The following is a 24,188-nucleotide window of genomic DNA, read 5'->3' on the forward strand; positions in this document are numbered from 1 at the left end:
TATGTTTTCTATGGGGATTTCCTTTTACTCTGGACAGTTCCTAAAATGGACAGAGATGTCAGCAGAAAGCACTGTGCTCGTGATGTCGGCAGAGAGCTCTGTGTTCCAAAAAGAAAAGAATTTCCACTGTAGTATTCAGCAGCTAATAAGTACAGGAAGGATTAAGATATTTTAATAGAAGTAATTTACAAATCTGTTTAACTTTCTGGCACCAGTTGATTTAAAAAAAAATAAAAAATAAAAAAATAAAAAAGTTTTTTTCACCGGAGTACCCCTTTAAGACGTTCAGGCCGGAAGATGCCATCTGTGATGTGAATCGCGTAAATGAAAATGACCGGGAGGCATCTTGGTAATGACTTTATATGCGCGTATAATACAATTTATACAGTACATATATACAGAAAGCAAATATACCGATAAGATAATTGACATCCGGTCAGGAAATATATTATTTTCTTACAAGCTTTAGGTCTGTAATACTAACATTTGCTGCACAAATATTAAAAAAAAAGAAAGAAAAATAAAATAAAATAAAACGCAAAAAAATATAAAAAAAAACATTTAAAAAGATAATGGGGCGAATGTAGCAGCACGTGAAGCAGTGAAAGCACAACAGCACATTACACAAGAGCGCGTGTGTCTCATGGGGCGATGGCGGGCGACGTGCACGGACCGGACATAATCCACTGTATCAGACCTTGCTCCTCAGACAAAGCCAATAAAGTTTTTTGAGTTTTTTTTCCCCAATAATAAAATGAAGATAAGAGTTTTAAAATGTGTTGTCTTCCATATTTTGATCCTAAATCCAAAAGGAGGAGGAGGAGGAGGGGGGTTCGTTCTGAGCCCCCAGGTGATGATCGGACAGGTCGTAAGATGATGGTGGGGTCGGCCGCTCCGTGCTGCTGATAAACACTGACTATGTCATCGCTGAAATGTTTTCTGGTAAAATACTTTCATGTTTTGTTGTTGTTTTTTATGTAAACATTATCCAAATGGGTAGACTCCGCCCACTGCTTGTATGACATCATCGTCAGCCGTTTGCGGTTTGTGTCTTTTTTTTTTTCTTTTAAATAAAACGCATGCATAATTCAGACATCCTGCGGGAAAATCCCAGATGATTAAAATGTTCTGTAGAACACAAAAGTAACGAAGAACAGGAAGTAAATCGGCGACTAAATCGGCGACTAACATCCCCCCCCCCCCCCCCCCCCTGTGCGTGCAGCTTCGGCCCGGAGAAATCGCCTCCAAGTTCACTGTCTGATTTCCCTTCTTTCCGAGATAAAGTCCTTGCCCAAACATAAAAACGAAATTAAATAAGTAAAATTTGGTCTCGTAGATTGAGAAGTGTCAGGTCAGAGGTCAGAGGTCAGGGTGTGGTGGAGCTGTGGAACTTGACGAAGGCGATGGCCGCCAGTTCTTTGCAGAATTCCTCGAGCACAATGACCCCCTCTAACAACGTCATGTGGTCAACACTGTGGGGAGAAGAGACGCAGGAAATGTGACATAACGATGAGGATACAAGTACATTACAGCCCCAACCCAACTTTTCCTGGCTCCTGAATAGCAAATATCTTATTCTGGACTGTCAGAAGTGAACATTTCCTCTCGAGACTGTAATGGTGGCCATTAGAGATGAGCGAACTTACAGTAAATTCGATTCGTCACGAACTTCTCGGCTCGGCAGTTGATGACTTTTCCTGCATAAATTGGTTCAGCTTTCCGGTGCTCCGGTGGGCTGGAAAAGGTGGATACAGTCCTAGGAGACTCTTTCCTAGGACTGTATCCATCTTTTCCAGCCCACCGGAGCACCTGAAGGCTGAACTAATTTATGCAGGAAAAGTCATCAACTGCCGAGCCGAGAAGTTCGTGACGAATCAAATTTACTGTAAGTTCGCTCATCTCTAGTGGCCATACTGGTCATCAACTTTCTCAGACAACCAAATTTAAAGGGGTATTCCAGGAAAAAAACTTTATATATTTTTTTTTTTTTAAATCAACTGGCTCCAGAAAGTTAAACAGATTTGTAAATTACTTCTATAAAAAAAAATCTTAATCTTTTCAGTACTTATGAGCTTCTGAAGTTAAGGTTGTTCTTTTCTGTCTGAGTGATCTCTGATGACACCTGTCTTGGGAACCGCCCAGTTTAGAACAGGTTTGCTATGGGGATTTGCTTCTAAACTGGGGCGGTTCCCGAGACAGGTGTCATCAGAGATCACTCAGACAGAAAAGAACAACCTTAACTTCAGAAGCTCATAAGTACTGAAAGGATTAAGATTTTTTTTATAGAAGTAATTTACAAATCTGTTTAACTTTCTGGAGCCAGTTGATATATAAAAAAAAAGTTTTTTCCTGGAATACCCCTTTAAAGGGGTATTCAGGCTTTATACATCTTATCCCCTAAAGCAGTGGTCTCCAACCTGCGGACCTCCAGATGTTGCAAAACTACAATTCCCAGCATGCCCGGACAGCCGTTGGCTGTCCGGGCATGCTGGGAGTTGTAGTTTTGCAACATCTGGAGGTCCGCAGGTTGGAGACCACTGCCCTAAAGGAAAGGGGATAAGATGTATGATAGGGTTAGGTATAAGGCTATCCTTCATATAAGATAGGGATAGGTATAAGGCTATCCTTCATATAAGATAGAGATAGGTATAAGGCTATCCTTAATATAAGATAGGGATAGGTATAAGGCTATCCTTCATATAAGATAGGGATAGGTATAAGGCTATCCTTCATATAAGATAGAGATAGGTATAAGGCTATCCTTCATATAAGATAGGGATAGGTATAAGGCTATCCTTCATATAAGATAGAGATAGGTATAAGGCTATCCTTCATATAAGATAGGGATAGGTATAAGGCTATCCTTCATATAAGATAGGGATAGGTATAAGGCTATCCTTCATATAAGATAGAGATAGGTATAAGGCTATCCTTCATATAAGATAGAGATAGGTATAAGGCTATCCTTCATATAAGATAGAGAAAGGCATAAGGCTATCTTCATATAAGATAGGGATAGACATTAGGCTATCCTTCATATAAGATAGAGATAGGTATAAGGCTATCCTTCATATAAGATAGTGATAGGTATAAGGCTATCCTTCATATAAGAGAGGGATAGGTATAAGGCTATCCTTCATATAAGATAGAGATAGGTATAAGGCTATCCTTCATATAAGAGAGGGATAGGCATAAGGCTATCCTTAATATAAGATAGGGATAAGCATAAGGCTATACTTCATATAAGATAGATATAGGCATAAGGCTATCCTTCATATAAGATAGGGATAGGTATAAGGCTATCCTTCATATAAGATAGAGATAGGTATAAGGCTATCCTTCATATAAGATAGGGATAGGTATAAGGCTATCCTTCATATAAGATAGGGATAGGTATAAGGCTATCCTTCATATAAGAGAGGGATAGGCATAAGGCTATCCTTCATATAAGATAGAGATAGGTATAAGGCTATCCTTCATATAAGATAGAGATAGGTATAAGGCTATCCTTCATATAAGATAGAGATAGGTATAAGGCTATCCTTCATATAAGATAGAGATAGGTATAAGGCTATCCTTCATATAAGATAGAGATAGGTATAAGGCTATCCTTCATATAAGATAGAGATAGGTATAAGGCTATCCTTCAAATAAGATAGAGATAGATATAAGGCTATCCTTCATATAAGATAGAGATAGGTATAAGGCTATCCTTCATATAAGATAGAGATAGGTATAAGGCTATCCTTCATATAAGATAGAGATAGGTATAAGGCTATCCTTCATATAAGATAGAGATAGATATAAGGCTATCCTTCATATAAGATAGAGATAGGTATAAGGCTATCCTTCATATAAGATAGAGATAGGTTTAAGGCTATCCTTCATATAAGATAGAGATAGGTATAAGGCTATCCTTCATATAAGATAGAGATAGGTATAAGGCTATCCTTCATATAAGATAGAGATAGGCATAAGGCTATCCTTCATATAAGATAGAGATGGGCATAAGGCTATCCTTCATATAAGATAGGGATAGGTATAAGGCTATCCTTCATATAAGATAGGGATAGGTATAAGGCCATCCTTCATATAAGATAGGGATAGGCATAAGGCTATCCTTCATATAAGATAGGGATAGGTATAAGGCTATCCTTCATATAAGATAGGGATAGGTATAAGGCTATCCTTCATATAAGATAGAGATAGGTATAAGGCTATCCTTCATATAAGATAGAGATAGGCATAAGGCTATCCTTCATATAAGAAAGGACCAGGGACTATTGATAGGATTCAGATTATTGGGCAGACAAGATGGGCCAAATGGTTCTTATCTGCCGACACATTCTATGTTTCTATAGGGGTGGAGTTCCCCTTTAGGGGTTGATAATTACTGCAGCTTTTCATACTTTCGGTCTGATATAAGAAGACGATGAGGTGTCAATATGTCAGTGTGAACTTACATTGGACCATCCGGCTCCAGCCCCAGTAATCTCCTCCTTACAAGCAGAAGTTTAGGGTTAAAATCTGGGATCCGCTGAATTCTCACCATGAGATCTCCCACCACCTGGAAAGGAAATACATCCACATAATGAGTACAGAGCCCGGTGTTCTCTTTTATTACATCTAGATTTACTGCCAATATTCTATCTGTTTGCTGGGAAAGCTGAATGACAACTAAGGACATTGTATAGTCCTGAACAGCAATCTGTCTGGGCATAAAACAATAGGGGAGAAGGACTAAACACTGTTCTGGGAGGACTAAACATTGAGGATTCTAAGAAAGCTGGGTTATATGTATTAAAGGGGTACTCCGCCCCTAGATATCTCATTCCCTGATTGGGGAGATCTTCCTGCTGCACCCGGCGTACATTTAGAGCGTTGGGTGCAGCTCCGGAGGCTCATGACGTCATGGCCACGCCCCCTCAATGCAAGACTATGGGACCCTCCAATACATTTGCATTGAGGGGGGCGTGGCCGTGACATCACGAGTGGGGCGTGACCGTGACATCATGAGCCTCCTCCCCGCATCGCCAGTTGTCCGGATGTCCGGGGTGCCACAGCTGAGATCGCAGGGGTCCCCAGTGGCAGGACCCCCGCGATCAGACATCTTATCCCCTATCCTTTCGATAGAGGATAAGATACCTAGGGGCGGAGTACCCCTTTAATGATTTCTCCGCTTTCGGAGCCTGATAGATGAGCACAAGAACATCAACATCTTACATACTGTGGGTAAAGCTTGAACACATGATAACTAACCAACAGCACAAAAGGGGATTAAAGGGGTACTCCGCCCCTAGACACCTTATTCCCTATCCACAGGATAAGAGATAAGTGGCTGATTGTGGGGGTCCGGCTGCTGGGATCTCCGCTCAGTGCCGGATTACTGGTGACCACAGCCCGAAGCTGAGGCCTATATGCCCCCTCCCCTCCATATATCTCTGAGGGAAATACCCGAACGCTGTATTTCCATCTCTCCCATAGACATGAATGGAGGGGGAGTGACAACCATGTGACAACCATGTGACAACCATGGCCGCCCTAGCACAGCCGGCGTTCAGAACATCATCTTGGAGAACCTGGCAGTCGGACCCCACGGAATCAGACATCTTATCCCCTATACCAGTGTTTCCCAACCAGGTTGCCTCCAGCTGTTGCAAAACTACAACTCAATTTAGCCAAATAACAAAAACGGCAAAACAATACGTGCCGTATGTAGGTCCCGGGGGTACCAATATATAGCCAAAAACAAAGAGACCCACAATACTAATATTATTTCAAAAAGTATAACAATCTTTATTAGACAATAAAAAACAGTTTTAAAAAATTAGTAAAAGGCAGAGGATGACCCTACGCAGGAGACAACAGGTGCCAGTGGACCTGGTATGGGTAATGTAGGTATTCAGTCAAGAGTATACATAATATAAGGCTGGCGTAGCTGCATGCTTATAATATCGTAACAATAGATATAATATCTAACATACATTGAGGTAACATAGGAAGCAGCAATGCAATATAACAAACATAAATAGGAAATACCTAAAAAAGACTACCTGTCATATACCCAAAGGCCAGGAGCACCAAGCACCAACACCCCAACGCACGTTTCGCGTATGGGCTTCGTCAGGGGGCGTGTGACACGCCCCCTGACGAAGCCCATACGCGAAACGTGCGTTATACTTTTTGAAATAATATTAGTATTGTGGGTCTCTTTGTTTTTGGCTATAAAACTACAACTCCCAGCATGCCCGGACAGCCGAATGTGCTAGGCTTAAGAGCGGCTGTGGTTGTCACACCCCCTCCATTCATGTCTATGGGAGAGATGGAGTTTTGTGTTTTTTTACATGGGAGTCAATGGGAACCGTACAGAACTGTATGTGTGTACGGTTCCATAAGTTTTTTTTGACTTTGCACAGTTTTTTTCTTGGAATTTCAATCAAACAAGTGAAACTTTATTCATAATGGAGTGAAAAGTTAAAAACGTATACATATTTTTTCTTAGAAATCGGATGCAGCCGGACATCATTTTTCCAACCGTATACGGATTAAAATTTGTACACGTTTTGATACAGTTTAGTCCGGTTTTGAGGAATCCGTTTTTTTAATCAAAAACCTGATACAGGAACTGTATAGCAAAAACGTGGTGTGGACCCGGCCTAACACTGCAGCAGCACTAAAAATGGTTCTTGGAAAATGTTCCTAAATCTTTATCTATGGGAAACTGCAGTGCAGTAATGTGGGTAGATAAAAAGACAATGAAGTGTTTGCTGCATTGCTGTTATTCTTCATGTGGCTGGAAGGACGGGCCCGGCTCTGGGAGATGCATTGGATTTAATGGGTGCAATCCCCTGCAGCTTTACCCAGCAATAACAGCTGATCACCAGTAGGTGGAGTACTCCTGTGCACGAGCATCTGCATAAAAGGGGGTTGTCCTGTGTGTCCTGCTTTTGCTGGTAAAACCTTGTCCCACAATGTACAGTACTATGATTAGAGCTGCACGATTTAGGGAGGAAATGTGCGACTGCAATTATAGAAGTAAATTTAGCAATTTCAGTGTGCAATAGCAAAATAATTCCCCAATTTCATGACCCCCCCCCCCCCCCATTTTATTTCTATCCCCAAATTTCACATAAATGCCCCATTTCACGTCCAAAACCCCATGTGACATCTTTCCCCCTCCATGTCATCTGTCCGTCTCCCCCCTCCATGTCACATCCGCCCCTCCACCCATGTGACATCTGCCCACCCTCCCCTCCATGTCACATCTCCCTCATTAAAGGGGAATTTTTTTTTTTAAATGAACTGGTGTCAGAAAGTTATACAGATTTGTAAATTACTTCCATTAAAACATCATTATCCTTTCAGTACTTATTAGCAGCTGTATGCTACGGAGAAAATTATTTTCTTTTTGAATTTCTTTCTTGTCTAGTCCACAGTGCTCTCTGCTGACACCTCTGTCCGTGTCAGGAACTGTCCAGAGCAGCATAGGTTTGCTATGGGGATTTTCTCCTGCTTTGGACAGTTCCTGATACGGGCATCAGGTGTCAGCAGAGAGCACTGAGGACAAGACAAAAAAGAAATTCCAAAAGAAAATAATTTCCTCTCTAGCATACAGCTGCTAATAAGTACTGGAAGGGTAAAGATTTTATTAATAGTAATTTAATAAGTAATTTACAAATCTGTTAAACTTTCTGGCACCAGTTGATAAAAAAAAAAAAATATATATATATATATATATATATATATATATACACACACATATAAAAAAAATGTTTGCCACCGGAGTACCCCTTTAATGTTGTGGGGGAAACAAAAGAAAAAACAAAACTAAAAACTAATACTCACCTAGTACCGGTCTGCAGCAGATCCCATTCTCTTCCATGTAATCCGGTGTCTTATGGGACTTACAGGACCTTCCTCCAATCACTGGCCTGACACATGGCACCACTGTGGCCACTGATTGGCTGAACGGGAAAGGTCCTGGAACCAGCTGGTTGTCAGGAGCACAGAGAAGACAACGGGACCGCACGGAGGAGAACTGGATCTGCGGCAAACCTATGGGGACCGGGGTTAAGTAAACATTGAGTTTTTTGAGTTTCCCCCTGTTATTACTTAGGACAGCTGTTCCCAACCAGGGTGCCCCCAGCTGTTGCAAAACTACAACTCCCAGCATGCCCGGACAGCCTTTGGCTGTCCGGGCATGCTGGGATTTGTAGTTTTGCAACAGCAGGAGGCACCCTGGTTGGGACACACTGACTTAGCATTTTAATTTCATCGGCAGCCCAGACCCTGAGGTGTTTGCGTTATGGTACCAGGCCGCCGCTGCAGGTAAACACAATTTTTCCTGGGGGGGGGGGCGTATCGACATTTCGCAATTTACAAAAATTGCAATGCGATTGTGATATATCGTGCATCATCCTAACTCATCATCCTAACTCTCCCTAATCCCCATCTGTCCCTGACTCTGTCTAAGGCTGCATTCACACCACATTTTTGCCATACAGTTCCCGTATCAGGTTTTTGATGAAAAACTGATTCCTCAAAACCTGACAAAACTGTATCAAAAACGTGTGTACAAATTTCAACCCGTATACAGTTAAAAACTGTATAAGGTTTAAAAAAAAATGATGTCAGGTTGCATCCGTTTTTTTAAGAAAAAAAAAAAGTATACATTTTTAACTTTTCACTCCATTTTGAATAAAGTTTCACTTGTTTGATTGAAATTCCAAGAAAAAAAACTGTGCAAAGTCAAAAACCGGATGGTGAAAACCGGATGGAACTGTACGCACATACGGTTCTGTACGGTTCCCATTGACTCCCATGTTAAAAAAAACAAAAACCTATACGGTTTGATACAGTTTTTCACCTGGACCAAAAACCGTGGTAGGCTACGGTTTTGGGTATGGGGAAAAAAAACTGACAAAACCGTACAGGATGCAAAACGGATACAACCTGATGCATCTTTTGGCGTACGGTTTTCAACGGAGAGTCAATGCATACGGTTTTCAATACGGTTCCGTACGGTTTTCACATTGAAAATGTATGCGGGAACTGTATTGCAAAAACATGGTGTGAATGCAGCCTAACACTATCCCTGTCCTTTATTTTTAATAAAACCCCCTATAAACACCTCTTTTGAGCTATCTTCGGTAGCCTGGTGTTTGTGAGGGGCGGAAGTAGGCGTGGCCCAGCAGGCGCGACGTCATCTGATGCCCGCCGGGGCTCAGAGACCCGATATGTAAGACCTGATACAATAAGAAGAGCAGCACTCCACTGACTCAGCACCAGCAGAGTCAGGAGCGCGCCCCTCTGAAGTGCGAGCACCACGCTCGCTCCTGCCCATCTGATTGACAGGCGGGAGCTGTGCCGAGTACTGGCTGCAGAGAGATTTCAGACTCATGCTCTGAGTCCGAAATGCTTGCGGCCAGGGCTGCGAGGGAGACCCCTAGTGGGGGATTTTTCAAAGTAAAAATACACATGAAAAGAAGAAAACATTTATTAATAAAACCAATTCTAAAAGTGTTCATTAGGGTTTCATCTGTATATATGATATATATATATATTAAAAAAAAATTTTTTTAATGAGAGGTACACTTTAAAGGGGTACTCCAATGGTGCCAGAAAGTTAAACACATTTGTAAATTACTTCTATCAAAAAATCTTAATCCTTCCAGAACTTGATCCACAGGAAGTTCTTTTCTTTTTTAATTTACTTTCTGCCTGACCACAGTGCTCTCTGCTGGTACCTCTGTCCATTTTAGGAACTGTCCAGAGCAAGGATAGGTTTTCTATGGGGATTGACTCCTACTCTGGACAATTCCTAAAATGGACAGAGGTGTTAGCAGAGAGCACTGTGGTCAGGCAGAAAGTAAATTCAAAAAGAAAAGAACTTCCTGTGGATCATAACAGCAGCTGTTAAGTACTGGAAGGATTAAGATTTTTTAATAGAAACTGTCCAGAGTAGGAGAAAATCCCCATAGAAAACATATGCTGCTCTGGACAGTTCCTAAAATGGACAGAGATGTCAGCAGAGAGCACTGTGCTCGTGATGTCAGCAGAGAGCTCTGTGTTCCAAAAAGGAAAGAATTTCCTCTGTAGTATTCAGCAGCTGATAAGTACTGGAAGGATTAAGATTTTTTAATAGAAGTAATTTACAAATATGTTTAACTTTCTGGTACTCCTTTAATCATGTAGTAAAGAACTCACCCTGACGATGACTGAAAACAGGGACCGACACCCAGGGGCCAGGTTGACATAAGGGTCCAAAAGGAATTCATGTATATGAGGGTGAGGGAAGAGAGAAAGCTTGGAGAGCACAGATGTCACTTGTAAGTTCACGTCGTAAGGCTGCGGAGAGAATCGCCATCAGTTAATTAAAGGCAATTAATAAAAAGCATATAAACTCTCTAAATATATAGTGAACATAGGGAGGCAAATAATTCAGAGCGCCCCTTATTATCATGTTACAATTCCATGTCTGTGTTCTGTCCAATCTGGATCAGAGTGCCCAGAGCTGGTGATACCTCTGAAATTAGGCATATTAAAAGGGGTTATCTAGGAAAAACTTTTATATAGCAACTGGCTCCAGAAAGTTAAACAGATTTGTAAAATACTTCTATTAAAAAAATCTTAATCCTTTCAGTACTTATGAGCTGCTGAAGTTGAGTTGTTCTGTCGAAGTGCTCTCTGATGAAACCTGTCTTGGGAACTGTCCAAAGTAGAAGCAAATCCCCATAGCAAACCTCTTCTCCTCTGTGCAGTTCCCGAGACAAGCAGAGATGTCAGCAGAGAGCACTGTTGTCGGACAGAAAAGAACAACTCAACTTCAGCAGCTGATAATTATTGGAAGGATTAAGATTTTTTTAATAGAAGTAATTTACAAATCTGTTTACCTTTCGGGAGCCAGTTGATATAAAAAAAAAAAAAAAAGTTTTTCCCTGGATAACCCCTTACAAGCTGCACAGTACCAACACTGTGGTGCCATCTTATCAAAATCATACGCTGCAATTCACAATGTGTATTGTTAGCACAGCGAAAAGATCCACACCAAATTATCCATAATATCGTGACACATAATAAAGCAGTGTTTCCAAACCAGTGTGCCTCCAGCTGTTGCAAAACTACAACTCCCAGCATGCTTGGACAGCCAAAGGCTGGAGGCATTGTATGGTTGTTTGAGGGAGAAGGCATTGTCTGTGTGTGTGTGTGGGAGAGGCTGGAGGCATTGTCTGTGTGTGTGTGTGTGTGGGGGAGAGGCTGGAGGCATTGTCTGTGTGTGGGAGAGGCTGGAGGCATTGTCTGTGTGAGAGGCTGGAGGCATTGTATGGTTGTTTGAGGGAAAAGGCATTGTGTGTGTGTGTGGGGGGGGGGGGGGGGAGAGGCTGGAGGCATTGTCTGTGTGTGTGTGTGTGTGAGAGGCTGGAGGCATTGTCTGTGTGTGGGGGAGAGGCTGGAAGCATTGTCTGTGTGTGTGTATGTGTGTGTGTGAGAGGCTGGAGGCATTGTCTGTGTGTGTGTGTGAGAGGCTGGAGGCATTGTCTGTGTGTGTGTGTGTGTGTAAGAGAGGCTGGAGGCATTGTCTGTGTGAGAGGCTGGAGGCATTGTATGGTTGTTTGAGGGAGAAGGCATTGTCTGTGTGTGTGTGTGGGAGAGGCTGGAGGCATTGTCTGTGTGTGTGTGTGTGGGAGAGGCTGGAGGCATTGTCTGTGTGTGTGGGAGAGGCCGGAGGCATTGTCTGTGTGTGTGGGAGAGGCTGGAGGCATTGTCTGTGTGTGTGTGTGTGAGAGGCTGGAGGCATTGTCTGTGTGTGTGTGTGTGTGTGAGAGGCTGGAAGCACTGTCTGTGTGTGTGTGTGTGAGAGAGGCTGGAGGCATTATCTGTGTGTGTGTGAGGCTGGAGGCATTGTCTGTGTGTGTGTGTGTGTGTGTGTGTGAGAGGCTGGAGGCATTGTCTGTGTGTGTGAGGCTGGAGGCACTGTCTGTGTGTGTGTGTGTGAGAGAGGCTGGAGGCATTGTCTGTGTGTGTGTGAGGCTGGAGGCATTGTCTGTGTGTGTGTGTGTGAGAGGCTGGAGGCATTGTCTGTGTGAGAGGCTGGAGGCATTGTCTGTGTGTGTGTGTGTGTGAGAGGCTGGAGGCACTGTCTGCGTGTGTGTGTGTGTGAGGCTGGAGGCACTGTCTGTGTGTGTGTGTGTGTGTGTGAGAGAGGCTGGAGGCATTGTCTGTGTGTGTGTGAGGCTGGAGGCATTGTCTGTGTGTGTGTGAGGCTGGAGGCATTGTCTGTGTGTGTGTGTGTGTGTGTGTGTGAGAGGCTGGAGGCATTGTCTGTGTGTGTGTGTGTGTGTGAGGCTGGAGGCACTGTCTGTGTGTGTGTGTGTGTGTGTGTGTGTGAGAGAGGCTGGAGGCATTGTCTGTGTGTGTGTGAGGCTGGAGGCACTGTCTGTGTGTGTGTGTGTGAGAGAGGCTGGAGGCATTGTCTGTGTGTGTGTGAGGCTGGAGGCATTGTCTGTGTGTGTGTGTGTGAGAGGCTGGAGGCATTGTCTGTGTGAGAGGCTGGAGGCATTGTATGGTTGTTTGAGGGAGAAGGCATTGTCTGTGTGTGTGTGTGGGAGAGGCTGGAGGCATTGTCTGTGTGTGTGGGAGAGGCTGGAGGCATTGTCTGTGTGTGTGTGTGTGAGAGGCTGGAGGCATTGTCTGTGTGTGTGTGTGTGTGAGAGGCTGGAGGCATTGTCTGTGTGTGTGTGTGTGTGAGAGAGAGGCTGGAGGCATTGTCTGTGTGTGTGTGTGTGTGAGAGGCTGGAGGCATTGTGTGTGTGTGTGAGAGAGAGAGGCTGGAGGCATTATCTGTGTGTGTGGGAGAGGCTGGAGGCATTGTCTGTGTGTGTCTGGGAGATGCTAGTGGCATTGTCTGTGTGTGTGTGAGAAAGAGGGTGTGGAGGCATTCGGGGGGAGGCTGGAGGTATGGTGTGTGCGTGTGTGCGGAAGGGAGTTGGAGGCATTTGGGGGGGCAGGCTCAAGGTATTGTGTGTGGGAGAGAAGTTGGAGGCACTTGGGGGGGGGTGCTGGAGGCAGTGTGTGTGTGTGGGAGATAGGATAGAGGCATTGTGTGTGTGGGAGAGAGGTTAGATGCATTGGGGATGGGGCTGGAGGCATTATAAGTGTGAGGCTGGAGGCATTGTCTGTGTGTGTGTGTGTGTGTGTGTAGAAGAGGCTTTAGGCACGTGTATGTGACGGGGGGGGGGGGGGGAGGGGTCAAGGCTGGAGGCATTTGTGGGGAAAAGGGAGGATAATGCTGGAAAAGTGCGGAGCCTAATATATGTTTGTGTTGCAGGTTCTGTGGTGAAGAATTGTGACTGGAAGAAACCATAATGACGGTGCGGGCCAGACGGAGAAGAAAAGGGAAAAGTGAACGACTCCGATCAGAGAAGACGCCATCTGTGAGTCCTGCATATAGCAGCACCGTAATCTACATAGCTAACAGATATATAGGTGTTGTGTATTGTTTCCTTTTAGCCATTTTTTGTCGTGTGTCGAAAGTTATTCGGTAGGGGTGCCTCGCCAAAAAGGTTGGGAACCACTGGTCTAAGCAATCTTAAAGCATACTGGTGCCAGTAAAATTAAGATTGCTAAGACGATCGAAACGCGTCACTGCTGTCCTGGTCCGTGTGTGTTGCTGCACTGAAATAAATATTCCTGCATTCGAGCTGCTGCACTGGATATCTTTTTATTTCTTCTATTATCTTCCGCACTGTCCAAGCTGATCCGTGACGCGGCAGGCGTTTTAAGGGGTTTGGTTTGCTGTTTCACCCTAATACTAGTAACGTAATATAAGTGTCATCTGACTACAGTGTTTCCCAACCAATGTGCCTCCAGCTGTTGCAAAACTACAACTCCCAGCATGCTTGGACAGCCAAAGGCTGGAGGCATTGTATGGTTGTTTGAGGGAGAAGGCATTGTCTGTGTGTGTGTGGGAGAGGCTGGAGGCAATTGTCTGTGTGTGTGTGTGTGGGGGAGAGGCTGGAGGCATTGTCTGTGTGTGTGTGTGGGGGAGAGGCTGGAGGCATTGTCTGTGTGTGTGTGTGTGTGTGTGGGAGAGGCTGGAGGCATTGTCTGTGTGAGAGGCTGGAGGCATTGTCTGTGTGTGTGTGTGGGGGAGAGGCTGGAGGCATTGTCTGTGTGTGTGTGTGTGGGGGAGAGGCTGGAGGCATTGTCTGTGTGTGTGTGTGTGTGTGTGTGTGGGAGAGGCTGGAGGCATTGTCTGTGTGTGTGTGTGGGGGAGAGGCTGGAGGCATTGTCTGTGTGTGTGTGTGTGGGAGAGGCTGGAGGCATTGTCTGTGTGTGTGTGTGTGTGTGTGGGAGAGGCTGGAGGCATTGTCTGTGTGAGAGGCTGGAGGCATTGTATGGTTGTTTGAGGGAAAAGGCATTGTGTGTGTGTGTGTGTGGGAGAGGCTGGAGGCATTGTCTGTGTGTGTGTGTGTGTGTGGGGGAGAGGCTGGAGGCATTGTCTGTGTGTGTGTGAGAGGCTGGAGGCATTGTGTGTGTGTGGGGGAGAGGCTGGAAGCATTGTCTGTGTGTGTGTGTGTGTGTGTGTGTGTGAGAGGCTGGAGGCATTGTCTGTGTGTGTGTGTGTGTGTGTGTGTGAGAGGCTGGAGGCATTGTCTGTGTGTGTAAGAGAGGCTGGAGGCATTGTCTGTGTGTGTGTGTGTGTGTGTGAGAGAGGCATGCTGGGAGTTGTAGTTTTGCAAGGGTTGGATGCACCCTGGTTGGGAAACACTGTCTTTCTATAACCTGAAGGTGGAGGTGTCAATATATTGTACATTAAAGGGGTATTCCAGGAAAAAACTTTTTTCCTTATATCTACTGGCTCCAGAAAGTTAAACAGTTTTGTAAATTACTTCTATTAAAAAAAAATCTTAATCCTTTCAATAATTATCAGCTGCTGAAGTTGAGTTGTTCTTTTCTGTCTGGCAACAGTGCTCTCTGCTGACCTCTCTGCTTGTCTCGGGAACTGCACAGAGTAGAAGAGGTTTGCTATGGGGATTTGCTTCTAAACTGGGCGGTTCCCGAGACACGTGTCATCAGAGAGCACTTAGATAGAAAAGAACTTCAGCAGCTCATAAGTACTGAAAGGATTACGATTTTTTTTTATAGAAGTAATTTACAAATCTGTTTAACTTTCTGGAGCCCGTTGATATATAAAAAAAAACCTTTTTTTCCTGGATAACCCCTTTAAGTAGTAAAGAAAACAATACTGCAGTTTACCTGATCCAGTATACGGCCCATTCTGTCAAAAAGAACTTTCAGGAAATGTCCTTCGAAGAACGGAGCTTCTAAATTGCACTTCTCAATGGGTTTTGCTGTGCCGGGCCAATCCCAGCGCAGGCAGATTGCACAGTAATCCCGGAACTAGGAAAAGAACAAGAAGCTGTGAGACATTTCCTAAACCTGGACACAAACAAGTAGAAGAGTGAAAATGGTCAGAAAGGGGAGAAACATTTCTTGTCATGTTACAATAATTACAATAAAAGACAATAATTACAATTTAGAGATGAGCGAACTTACAGTAAATTCGATTCGTCACGAACTTCTCGGCTCGGCAGTCGATGGCTTTTCCTGCATAAATTAGTTCAGCTTTCAAGTGCTCCGGTGGGCTGGAAAAGGTGGATACAGTCCTAGGAGACTCTTTCCTAGGACTGTATCCACCTTTTCCAGCCCACGGGAGCACCTGAAAGCTGAACTAATTCATGCAGGAAAAGTCATCAACTGCCGAGCCGAGAAGTTCGTGACGAATCGAATTTACTGTAAGTTCGCTCATCTCTAATTACAATAAAAGACAATAATTACAGTAAAAGACAATAATTACAATAAAAGGCTGGTCCAGTTTTCACAGCACTTGGAATTATGTTAACCCCTTAAGGCATTTTTCCGTTTTTGCACTTTCGTTTTTTTCCTCTTTTTACCTTTTAAAAATCAAAACACCTTTAAATTTTGCACCTAAAAATCCATATGATGCTTATTCTTTGCGCCACCAATTCTACTTTGCAGTGACATCAGTCATTTTACCCAAAAATCTACGGCAAAGCGGGAAAGAAAAAATCATTGTGCGACAAAATGGAAGAAAAAACGCCATTTTGTAACTTTTGGGGGCTTCCGTTTCTACGCAGTGCATATTTCGGTAAAAATTACACCTTATCTTTATTCTGTAGGTCCATACGGTTAAAATGATCCCCTACTTATATAGGTTGGATTTTGTCGGACTTCTGGAAAAAATCATAACTACATGCAGGAAAATGTATAATTTTAAAATTGTCATTTTCTGACCCTATAACTTTTATATTTTTCCATTTACGGGGCTGTATGAGGGTTAATTTTTTGCGCCGTAATCAGAAGTTTTTATTGGTATCATTTTTGTTTTGATCAGACTTTTTGATCGCTTTTTTTTATGTTATAAAAAGTGACCAGAAATACACTATTTTGGACTGTGGAATTTTTTCGCGCGTACGCCATTGACCGTGCAGTTTTGACTGCTTTGCATTGATCAGTGTTATCAGTGGTTGATTGTTCAAGCCTGGATTTCAGGCTTGCAGCAATCAATCGCCATTAGGACATGCAGGAGGCAGGTAAGGCACCCTCCTGCTGCGTCCTAGCTGATCGGGACATAACGATTTTATTGCGATGTCCCGATCAGCCCAACTGAGCTGCCGGGGTACTTTTACTTTCACTTTTAGACGCGGCGATCAACTTTGATCGCCGCGTCTAAAGAGTTAATGCTGGATATCTGCCGGAACGGCTATGTCCAGCACTTGCCACGGGTCCTGGCAGCTGATTGCATCCGGGACCATGCAGGTATGATGCGAGCTCAGCTCCTGAGCTCGCTTCATAACCCTCCGGTGCCGCAGCGCCGTATAAACCCGGCATTCTGCGGCAAGGGGTTAAAGGGATCCTCCGGTAAAAAGATCTTATGTCCTATCCAATACATACATATATACCTGAAAAAGATAGTGGTCACCCCATAATGGAATACCTTATGCCATATTAGTATAGAAAAAAGTCCAAAATAGTGTATTTTTGGTCACTTTTTATATCATGAATTGAATATGAATTCATGAAATGAATACAATGCGATCAAAAAGTCCGATCAAAACAAAAATGGTACTGCTAAAAACGTCAGATCACGGCGCAAAATATGAGCCCTAATATCGCCCCGTACACGGAAAAATAAATATGTTATAGGGGTCAGAAGATGACAATTTTAAACGTATTAATTTCCGTGCATGTATTTATGATTTTTTTCATATGTAATTCAAAATCAAACCTATATAAGTAGGGAATCATTTTAATTGTATGGACCTACAGAATAATGATAATGTGTAATTTTTACAGAAAAATGTACTATGTAGAAACGGAAGCCCCCAAAATTACAAAATGGTCGCACAATGAATTATATTTATGTTTCGCCGTAGATTTTTGGGTAAAATAATTGATGTCATTACAAAGCAGAATTGGTAGCGCAAAAAATAAAAGGTAAAGAGGGAAAAACGAAAGTGGAAAAACGCTTGGTCCTTAAGGGGTTAAAGTCACAAGTGGCATGAAAAATGAATAACCATTGCCATTGCAAAGATGTCGGAAAAAGGGGAAAATTCAGGAAATGTTGCGCAATCCACCAAACGGAAAGTGATTTGGTAATTACACAAATCTTTTTTCATCCAAGCATAACGTGTTTCAGGGCTCAGGAGCCCCTTTGTCAGGTGAGATATCATAAACACCATCTGCCCTGATGAAAGGGCTCCTAAGCCCTGAAACATGTTGTGCCTTGGATGGTACATTAAAAGATTTGTGTCATTAACCAAATGCCATTCCGCTTGGTGAGGGCAATGAAGGGAATGCTCCTTCCTCCACAGTGAACTGCATTCAGTGTGAGCAACATAAACAAGGGAATTAAGAGCCATAAAATAATTAAAACCAGCAATTAAGAACAGGGACAGGATCAGCACCAGTTAAAAAGCCTGGAGGAAAAAATGTTTACATTTATTTTTTATTTTTAATAAATCTTGTGACAGGTAGACTCATTTTTTTTAACCACTTAAGGAATCAGACCATTTTGGTCTTAAAGGGGTACTCCCACCCTAGACATCTTATCCCCTATCCAACGGATAGGGGATAAGAAGTCTGACCGCGGGGGTCCTGCCGCTGGGGACCCCCGCAATGTTGCATGCGGCACCCACCTGTTTATTGTCCGGGAGCGCTGGAGGGTCTCGGTCGCAACCACTGGAACGGAAGTACGTGACGTCAGGACTCCGCCCCCGTGTGACGTCACACCCCGTCCCCTCAATGCAAGTATATGGGACCGAGACCCTCCAGCGCTAACAGGTGGGTGCCGCATGCAACATTGCGGGGGGTCCCCAGCCCGCGGTCAGACATCTTATCCCCTATCCTTTGGGGATGTCTAGGGTGGGAGTACCCCTTTAACCCCTTAAGGACCGGGGTTTTTTCCGTTTTTGCATTTTCGTTTTTTGCTCCTTGCCTTTAAAAAATCATAACTCTTTCAATTTTGCACCTAAAAATCCATGTGATGGCAATTCTACTTTGTAATGACATCAGTAATTTTGCCCAAAAATCTACTGTGAAACGGAAAAAAAAATCATTGTGCGACAAAATTGAAAAAAAAACCGCAGTTTTGTAACTTTTGGGGGCTTCCGTTTCAACATAGTACATTTTTCAGTAAAAATGACACCTTATCTTTATTCTGTAGGTCCATACGATTAAAATGATACCCTACTTATATAGGTTTGATTTTGTCGGACTTCTGGAAAAAATCATAACTACATGCAGGAAAATTAATACGTTTAAAATTGTCATCTTCTGACCCCTATAACTTTTTTAATTTTTTAATTTTTTGCGCCGTGATCTGAAGTTTTTAACGGTACCATTTTTGCATTGATAGGACTTATTGATCACTTTTTATTCATTTTTAAATGATATAAAAAGTGACCAAAAATGCACTATTTTGGACTTTGGAATTTTTTTTTGCGCACGCCATTGACCGAGCGGTTTAATTAATTATATATTTTTATAATTCGGACATTTCCGCACGCGGTGATACCACATATGTTTATTTTTATTTACACTGTGTTTTTTTTTTTTAATGGGAAAAGGGGGGTGATTCAAACTTTTAATAGGGGAGGAGTTAAATTATCTTTATTCTTCACTTTTTTTTTGCAGTGTTATAGCTCCCATAGGAACCTATAACACTGCACATACTGATCTCTTATACTGATCATTGTTATCCCATAGGAACCTATAACACTGCACACACTGATCTCTTATACTGATCATTGTTATCCCATAGGGACCTATAACACTGCACACACTGATCTCTTATACTGATCATTGTTATCCCATAGGGACCTATAACACTGCACACACTGATCTCTTATACTGATCATTGTTATCCCATAGGGACCTATAACACTGCACACACTGATCTCTTATACTGATCATTGTTATCCCATAGGAACCTATAACACTGCACACACTGATCTCTTATACTGATCATTGTTATCCCATAGGGACCTATAACACTGCACACACTGATCTCTTATACTGATCATTGTTATCCCATAGGGACCTATAACACTGCACACACTGATCTCTTATACTGATCATTGTTATCCCATAGGGCCTATAACACTGCACACACTGATCTCTTATACTGATCATTGTTATCCCATAGGGACCTATAACACTGCACACACTGATCTTTATAATTGATCACTGGTTTCTCATAGGAAACCAGTGATCGATGATTCTGCCGCTTGACTGCTCATGCCTGGATCTCAGGCACTGAGCAGTCATTCGGCGATCAGTCAGCGAGGAGGCAGGTAGGGGCCCTCCCGCTGTCCTGTAAGCTGTTCGGGATGCCGCGATTTTGCCGTGGCTATCCCGAACAGCCCACTGAATTAACCGGCAGCTTTTACTTTCACTTTTAGCCGCGCGGCTCAGCTCTGAGCGGCTAAAGGGTTAATAGCGCGCGGCGCCGCGATCGGCGCTGCGCACTATTAGCGGCGGGTCCCGGCTTCACTATGACGCCGGGCCCGCCGTGATATGATGCGGGGTTATATCACGGAAGCAGGACCAAGGACGTACCTGTACGTCCTTGGTCCTTAAGGGGTTAAGGATCCGGACAATTTTTCATTTTTGCACTTTCATTTTTTCCTCCTCCACTTTTAAACATCATAAGGATTTCAATTTTGCACCTACAGACCAATACATAATAAAGTACACACTGCATCATTAGGGTTAAGGGAGTACTCAGGGATGTTAAAAATTGTTTCCCATACTGCCGACAGTAAAAAACATAAAGGGATACATACCTGGCGCCGCTCCCCCGATGCCTCCAGTAACACATTTCAGCCTCCGCCGCGATCCTCTTCCTGGTTGCCGGAGGTCGGCGAGTCATACTGCACTCCGCCAATCACCGCCGCAGCGAAGTCCTGCCTCGGCCGGCGATAGGCTGAGCAGCACTGTAACCTTTTCGGCCCCGGCACCAGTTTTGGGGACCGTAAATGTCACCGTACCGCTCAGCCTATAGGCTGAAGTATGCACAATAAGGCAAGTAGTATATATACATATATATTTTTTAAAAAAACAATGACATGGTAGGAGGGAATACAACAAAAATAAAATAAAAAAAGAAACTCAGTATTGAAACTCAGTATTAATGAATTGAACTGAGTTTTAATACCGCACACAACCTGATGACTGGGGTGGCGCTGTTTCTGGAATAAATTAGTTCTCTTTTTTGTATTCCTGGACAACCTCTTCAAGCTTTATTTATGCCAAATCCCTACCTGTCGATGGGCATCTCTGAGGTAGGTGTCATAGCCGGTGCCTTCTACTTGATATGAAGATTTTGCTTCATCAGGAACCAGACAGAGGAAACTACAAATACCCAAAAATAAATGCTGTAAGCTTTAGAAAGGTATATTCTGAATAAGCATCAAGACTAGAGCTATACGACCACAGAACGCTGCAATAATATAGTGGTTCAATCATATGATAAAGGGAAAAAGTTACAAACAATATTTAGCAATAAAAAATTTTTATTTTACCACAACGATCGGTTGCCATGTAGACCTGGCCTACAGGTGGGCCACATTCCCAAAATTAGGTACAGGAGAGAAGGGCAGCACTCCACCATTACTTCTCTATTATACCAGTAGTGTATTCATGTTGGGTAAAAGTTAGGGTGCGTTTACACTTCAAGGTCAAATTGGGATATTGACACAAATGATGGCAAAAATAATGTAAAAAAATATATATCTTATTACTGTGATTTTTGACCTACGAACTCACCCTTAAAAGGGTACTCATTTTTTTTAAATCAACTGGTGCCAGAAAGTTAAACAAATTTGTAAATGACTTCTATTTAAAAATCTTAATCCTTTCAGTACTTATTAGCAGCTGTATGCTACAGAGGAAATGCTTTTCTTTAAAAAAAAAATGTTTTGTCTTATCCACAGTGCTCTCTGCTGACACCTCGGTCCATATCAGGAACTGTCCAAAGCAGGAGAAAATCTCCATAGCCAACCTAATGCTGCTCTGGACAATTCCTGACATGGACAGAAAAAAACGGCACATGCAGTATTTTTTCTTCAGTCAAAAAACGGATACAGTAATTGAAGTCTATGGAAAACGGATGGGAAACTTTTTTTATTTTTTTGATGAACTGGTGCCAGAAAGTTAAACAGATTTGTAAATTAATTCTCTTTAAAAATCTTAATCCTTTCAGTACTTATTAGCAGCTGTACGCTACAGAGGAAATTCTTTTTGAATTTCTTTTTTGTCTTGTCCACAGCGCTCTCTGCTAACACCTGAACTGTCCAAAGCAGGAGAGGTTTGCTATGGAGATTTTCTCCTGCTCTGGACAGTTCCTGATATGGACAGAGGTGTCAGCAGAGAGCATTGTGAACAAGACAAAAAAAAATAAATAAAAAAATAAATAAAAAAATTATAATTTCCGCTGTAGTATTCAGCAGCTAATAAGTACTGGAAGAGTAAAGATTTTTTTTTTTTTCTCATTGAAGTAATTTACAAATCTGTTTAACTTTTTGGCACCAGTTGATTTAAAAAAAATAAAATAAAAATAAAAAAAATAATAAAAATAAATAGGTTTTCCACCGGAGTACCCCTTTAATTTAATAAGTCTTTCACAGTTAAAAAGTGGAAGAAAATGATGTTTAATTTCATAACTATGTAGAACAGAGCGGAACATTACACTATTCTGCCGAAAAAATAAATAAATAAATAAAAAACATAAAATCGGATAGAATAGAACAATGAAACCAATGTGATCAGAGCCTAAAGCATTTTGTTCATACAGAGAAAAATCTATATATTCCATTACTTCCTGGACTCACCTGTTGACGATTTTGTGCACTTCGGTTTTACCGTCGGTTCTCTGGTGATCCGGTGTGATGGGAGGAGACGCGCTCAACCACTCTTTAGATAGAGCATTGTCTGGAGACATGTCTGTAAATATCGGATCTTCTTCAAGATCTCTGTGTAAGGAGGTAACAGTAAGTGAGACTAGGGATCCCTGCACACAGGAGCGGAAGTGCTTACACGCATCATAACCGTGTTTCCCAACCAGGGTGCCTCCAGCTGTTGCAAAACTACAACTTCCAGCATGCCCGGACAGCCGTTGGCTGTCCGGGCATGCTGGGAGTTGTAGTTTTGCAACAGCTGGAGGTGCGCTCGTTTGGAAACACTGGCCTACAAGCTCATGCTGGGAGTTGTAGTTTTGCACCCTGGTTGGCATCCAATGCATCATATACATACACTGCTCCTGGGATCTGCCCATTCTCCACTATGTCCTTGTCCTCTGGGCAGGGCGGCTTGTACTCTGTATAGTTCCTCTCCTCCAGGTTTCGCAGGATCAGGTTATAAAGGATGTGCTCGTTTGGTTTCTGAAGTAGATGCTCGAACAGCCGCAGTGTCATAATACTGATCTGTGGGCACAGAGATCACTATAAGCAAGACTCGGGGCGTGTTCACATTTGCTTTTGGTTTATTTATGATACACAAAGTTGCCCATAAATCACATAGAAAAATATATAAAAAAAAAAAAAAAAAAAAAAAATGATTTCTAAATCTCATTTACATTAAAGGGTACCTTTCATCCCAAAAAAAAAAAAAAACTTTTGATATATTATAGATTAATGTATGCAAAATAACTTTCCAATTGCATGTTATTAAAAAATATGCTTCTTTCTATTTAATTTTCCACTTTGAAAAAATGACCACTCGGGGTCTCCCTACCAGTCCTGGCCGCAAGCCCTTTTTATAGATTTCAGACTCATGCTGGATTCCTAAATCGCAGGCAGGACACAGACAAGCTCAGCACTGCTCCCAGTATGTTGATTGGCAGCCCCATTTCAGAAATATAACGTCCTTTGACAATCGCAGTACTCGCCATCAGAGGGGGTCGGGACGTATTTATACTGTGTATCATGCAGCGATTGCAGAGGAAGTGGTGAGGACTGTGGGTGGATGTCACACATTTTAAATAAAGATGGCATCTCTGCATGCTCAGGAGATTCCTGTTCATTAAATATGGATGCCCAACAGAAGTCCAAAATCAGGAAATGCAGTCTGGAGGGCTGAGGTGGATGTGTGCAGCCTTAGCCAATCATAGCTCATCTCACACTGAACTGCTCTGGGCTGTGTGTAGCAAATTGAGGGAGGAAGTTCTCCCCTGTACAGCTTCAGATGATGTCACGCCTGCTGGGGAACGCCCCTTCCCAGTCTGTGAATCTGACTAAGACCGAGCAGAACATACAGAGCAATATCAAGGTTGAAAACTAAAAAGTAATAAAAATAAAGGCAGGGGGGTGGTTTATCATGATGGAACAGTGACCTGGGAGGATTACAGGTACTCTTTTAAAAAAAAAACAAAAAAAAAAACTTTGACATGTCAAAAGTTTGTATAGGTCAAGCTCTCCGTGCTCAGACCTCCGCCAATCAGAACAAGTGGAGATAAGTGCGCACTAGTGCGTTTGGGATATTTTTGTCACCCGAAGATGGGGCTGGCCGGTATGACCAAATATGTGTATCACAGTATTTCTCATTCAGCTCCATTGGGGGACACAGGAACCGTGGGTATATCTTGCTGCCACTAGGAGGCTGCCACT

General features: G+C 42.8%; 1 protein-coding gene across 1 annotated transcript in view; it reads right to left on the bottom strand.

Moving 5' to 3' along the window:
• Positions 1–314: 314 nt before the first annotated feature.
• FHIP2A (FHF complex subunit HOOK interacting protein 2A) overlaps positions 315–24,188 on the bottom strand; it is a 64,779-nt gene continuing 40,905 nt past the window's right edge. The window contains exons 11-17 of the mRNA XM_056530898.1: positions 22,837–23,006; positions 22,416–22,556; positions 20,847–20,937; positions 15,259–15,402; positions 10,207–10,347; positions 4,464–4,567; positions 315–1,472 (exon numbers count right to left, since the gene is read on the bottom strand). Coding sequence (XP_056386873.1) covers positions 1,367–1,472; positions 4,464–4,567; positions 10,207–10,347; positions 15,259–15,402; positions 20,847–20,937; positions 22,416–22,556; positions 22,837–23,006 — 897 coding nt within the window. The 3' untranslated portion in view covers positions 315–1,366. The remainder of the gene's footprint in view (positions 1,473–4,463; positions 4,568–10,206; positions 10,348–15,258; positions 15,403–20,846; positions 20,938–22,415; positions 22,557–22,836; positions 23,007–24,188) is intronic.

The sequence above is a fragment of the Hyla sarda genome, chromosome 7, assembly GCF_029499605.1.
Source record: "Hyla sarda isolate aHylSar1 chromosome 7, aHylSar1.hap1, whole genome shotgun sequence".
Classification (NCBI taxonomy): Eukaryota; Metazoa; Chordata; class Amphibia; order Anura; family Hylidae; genus Hyla; species Hyla sarda.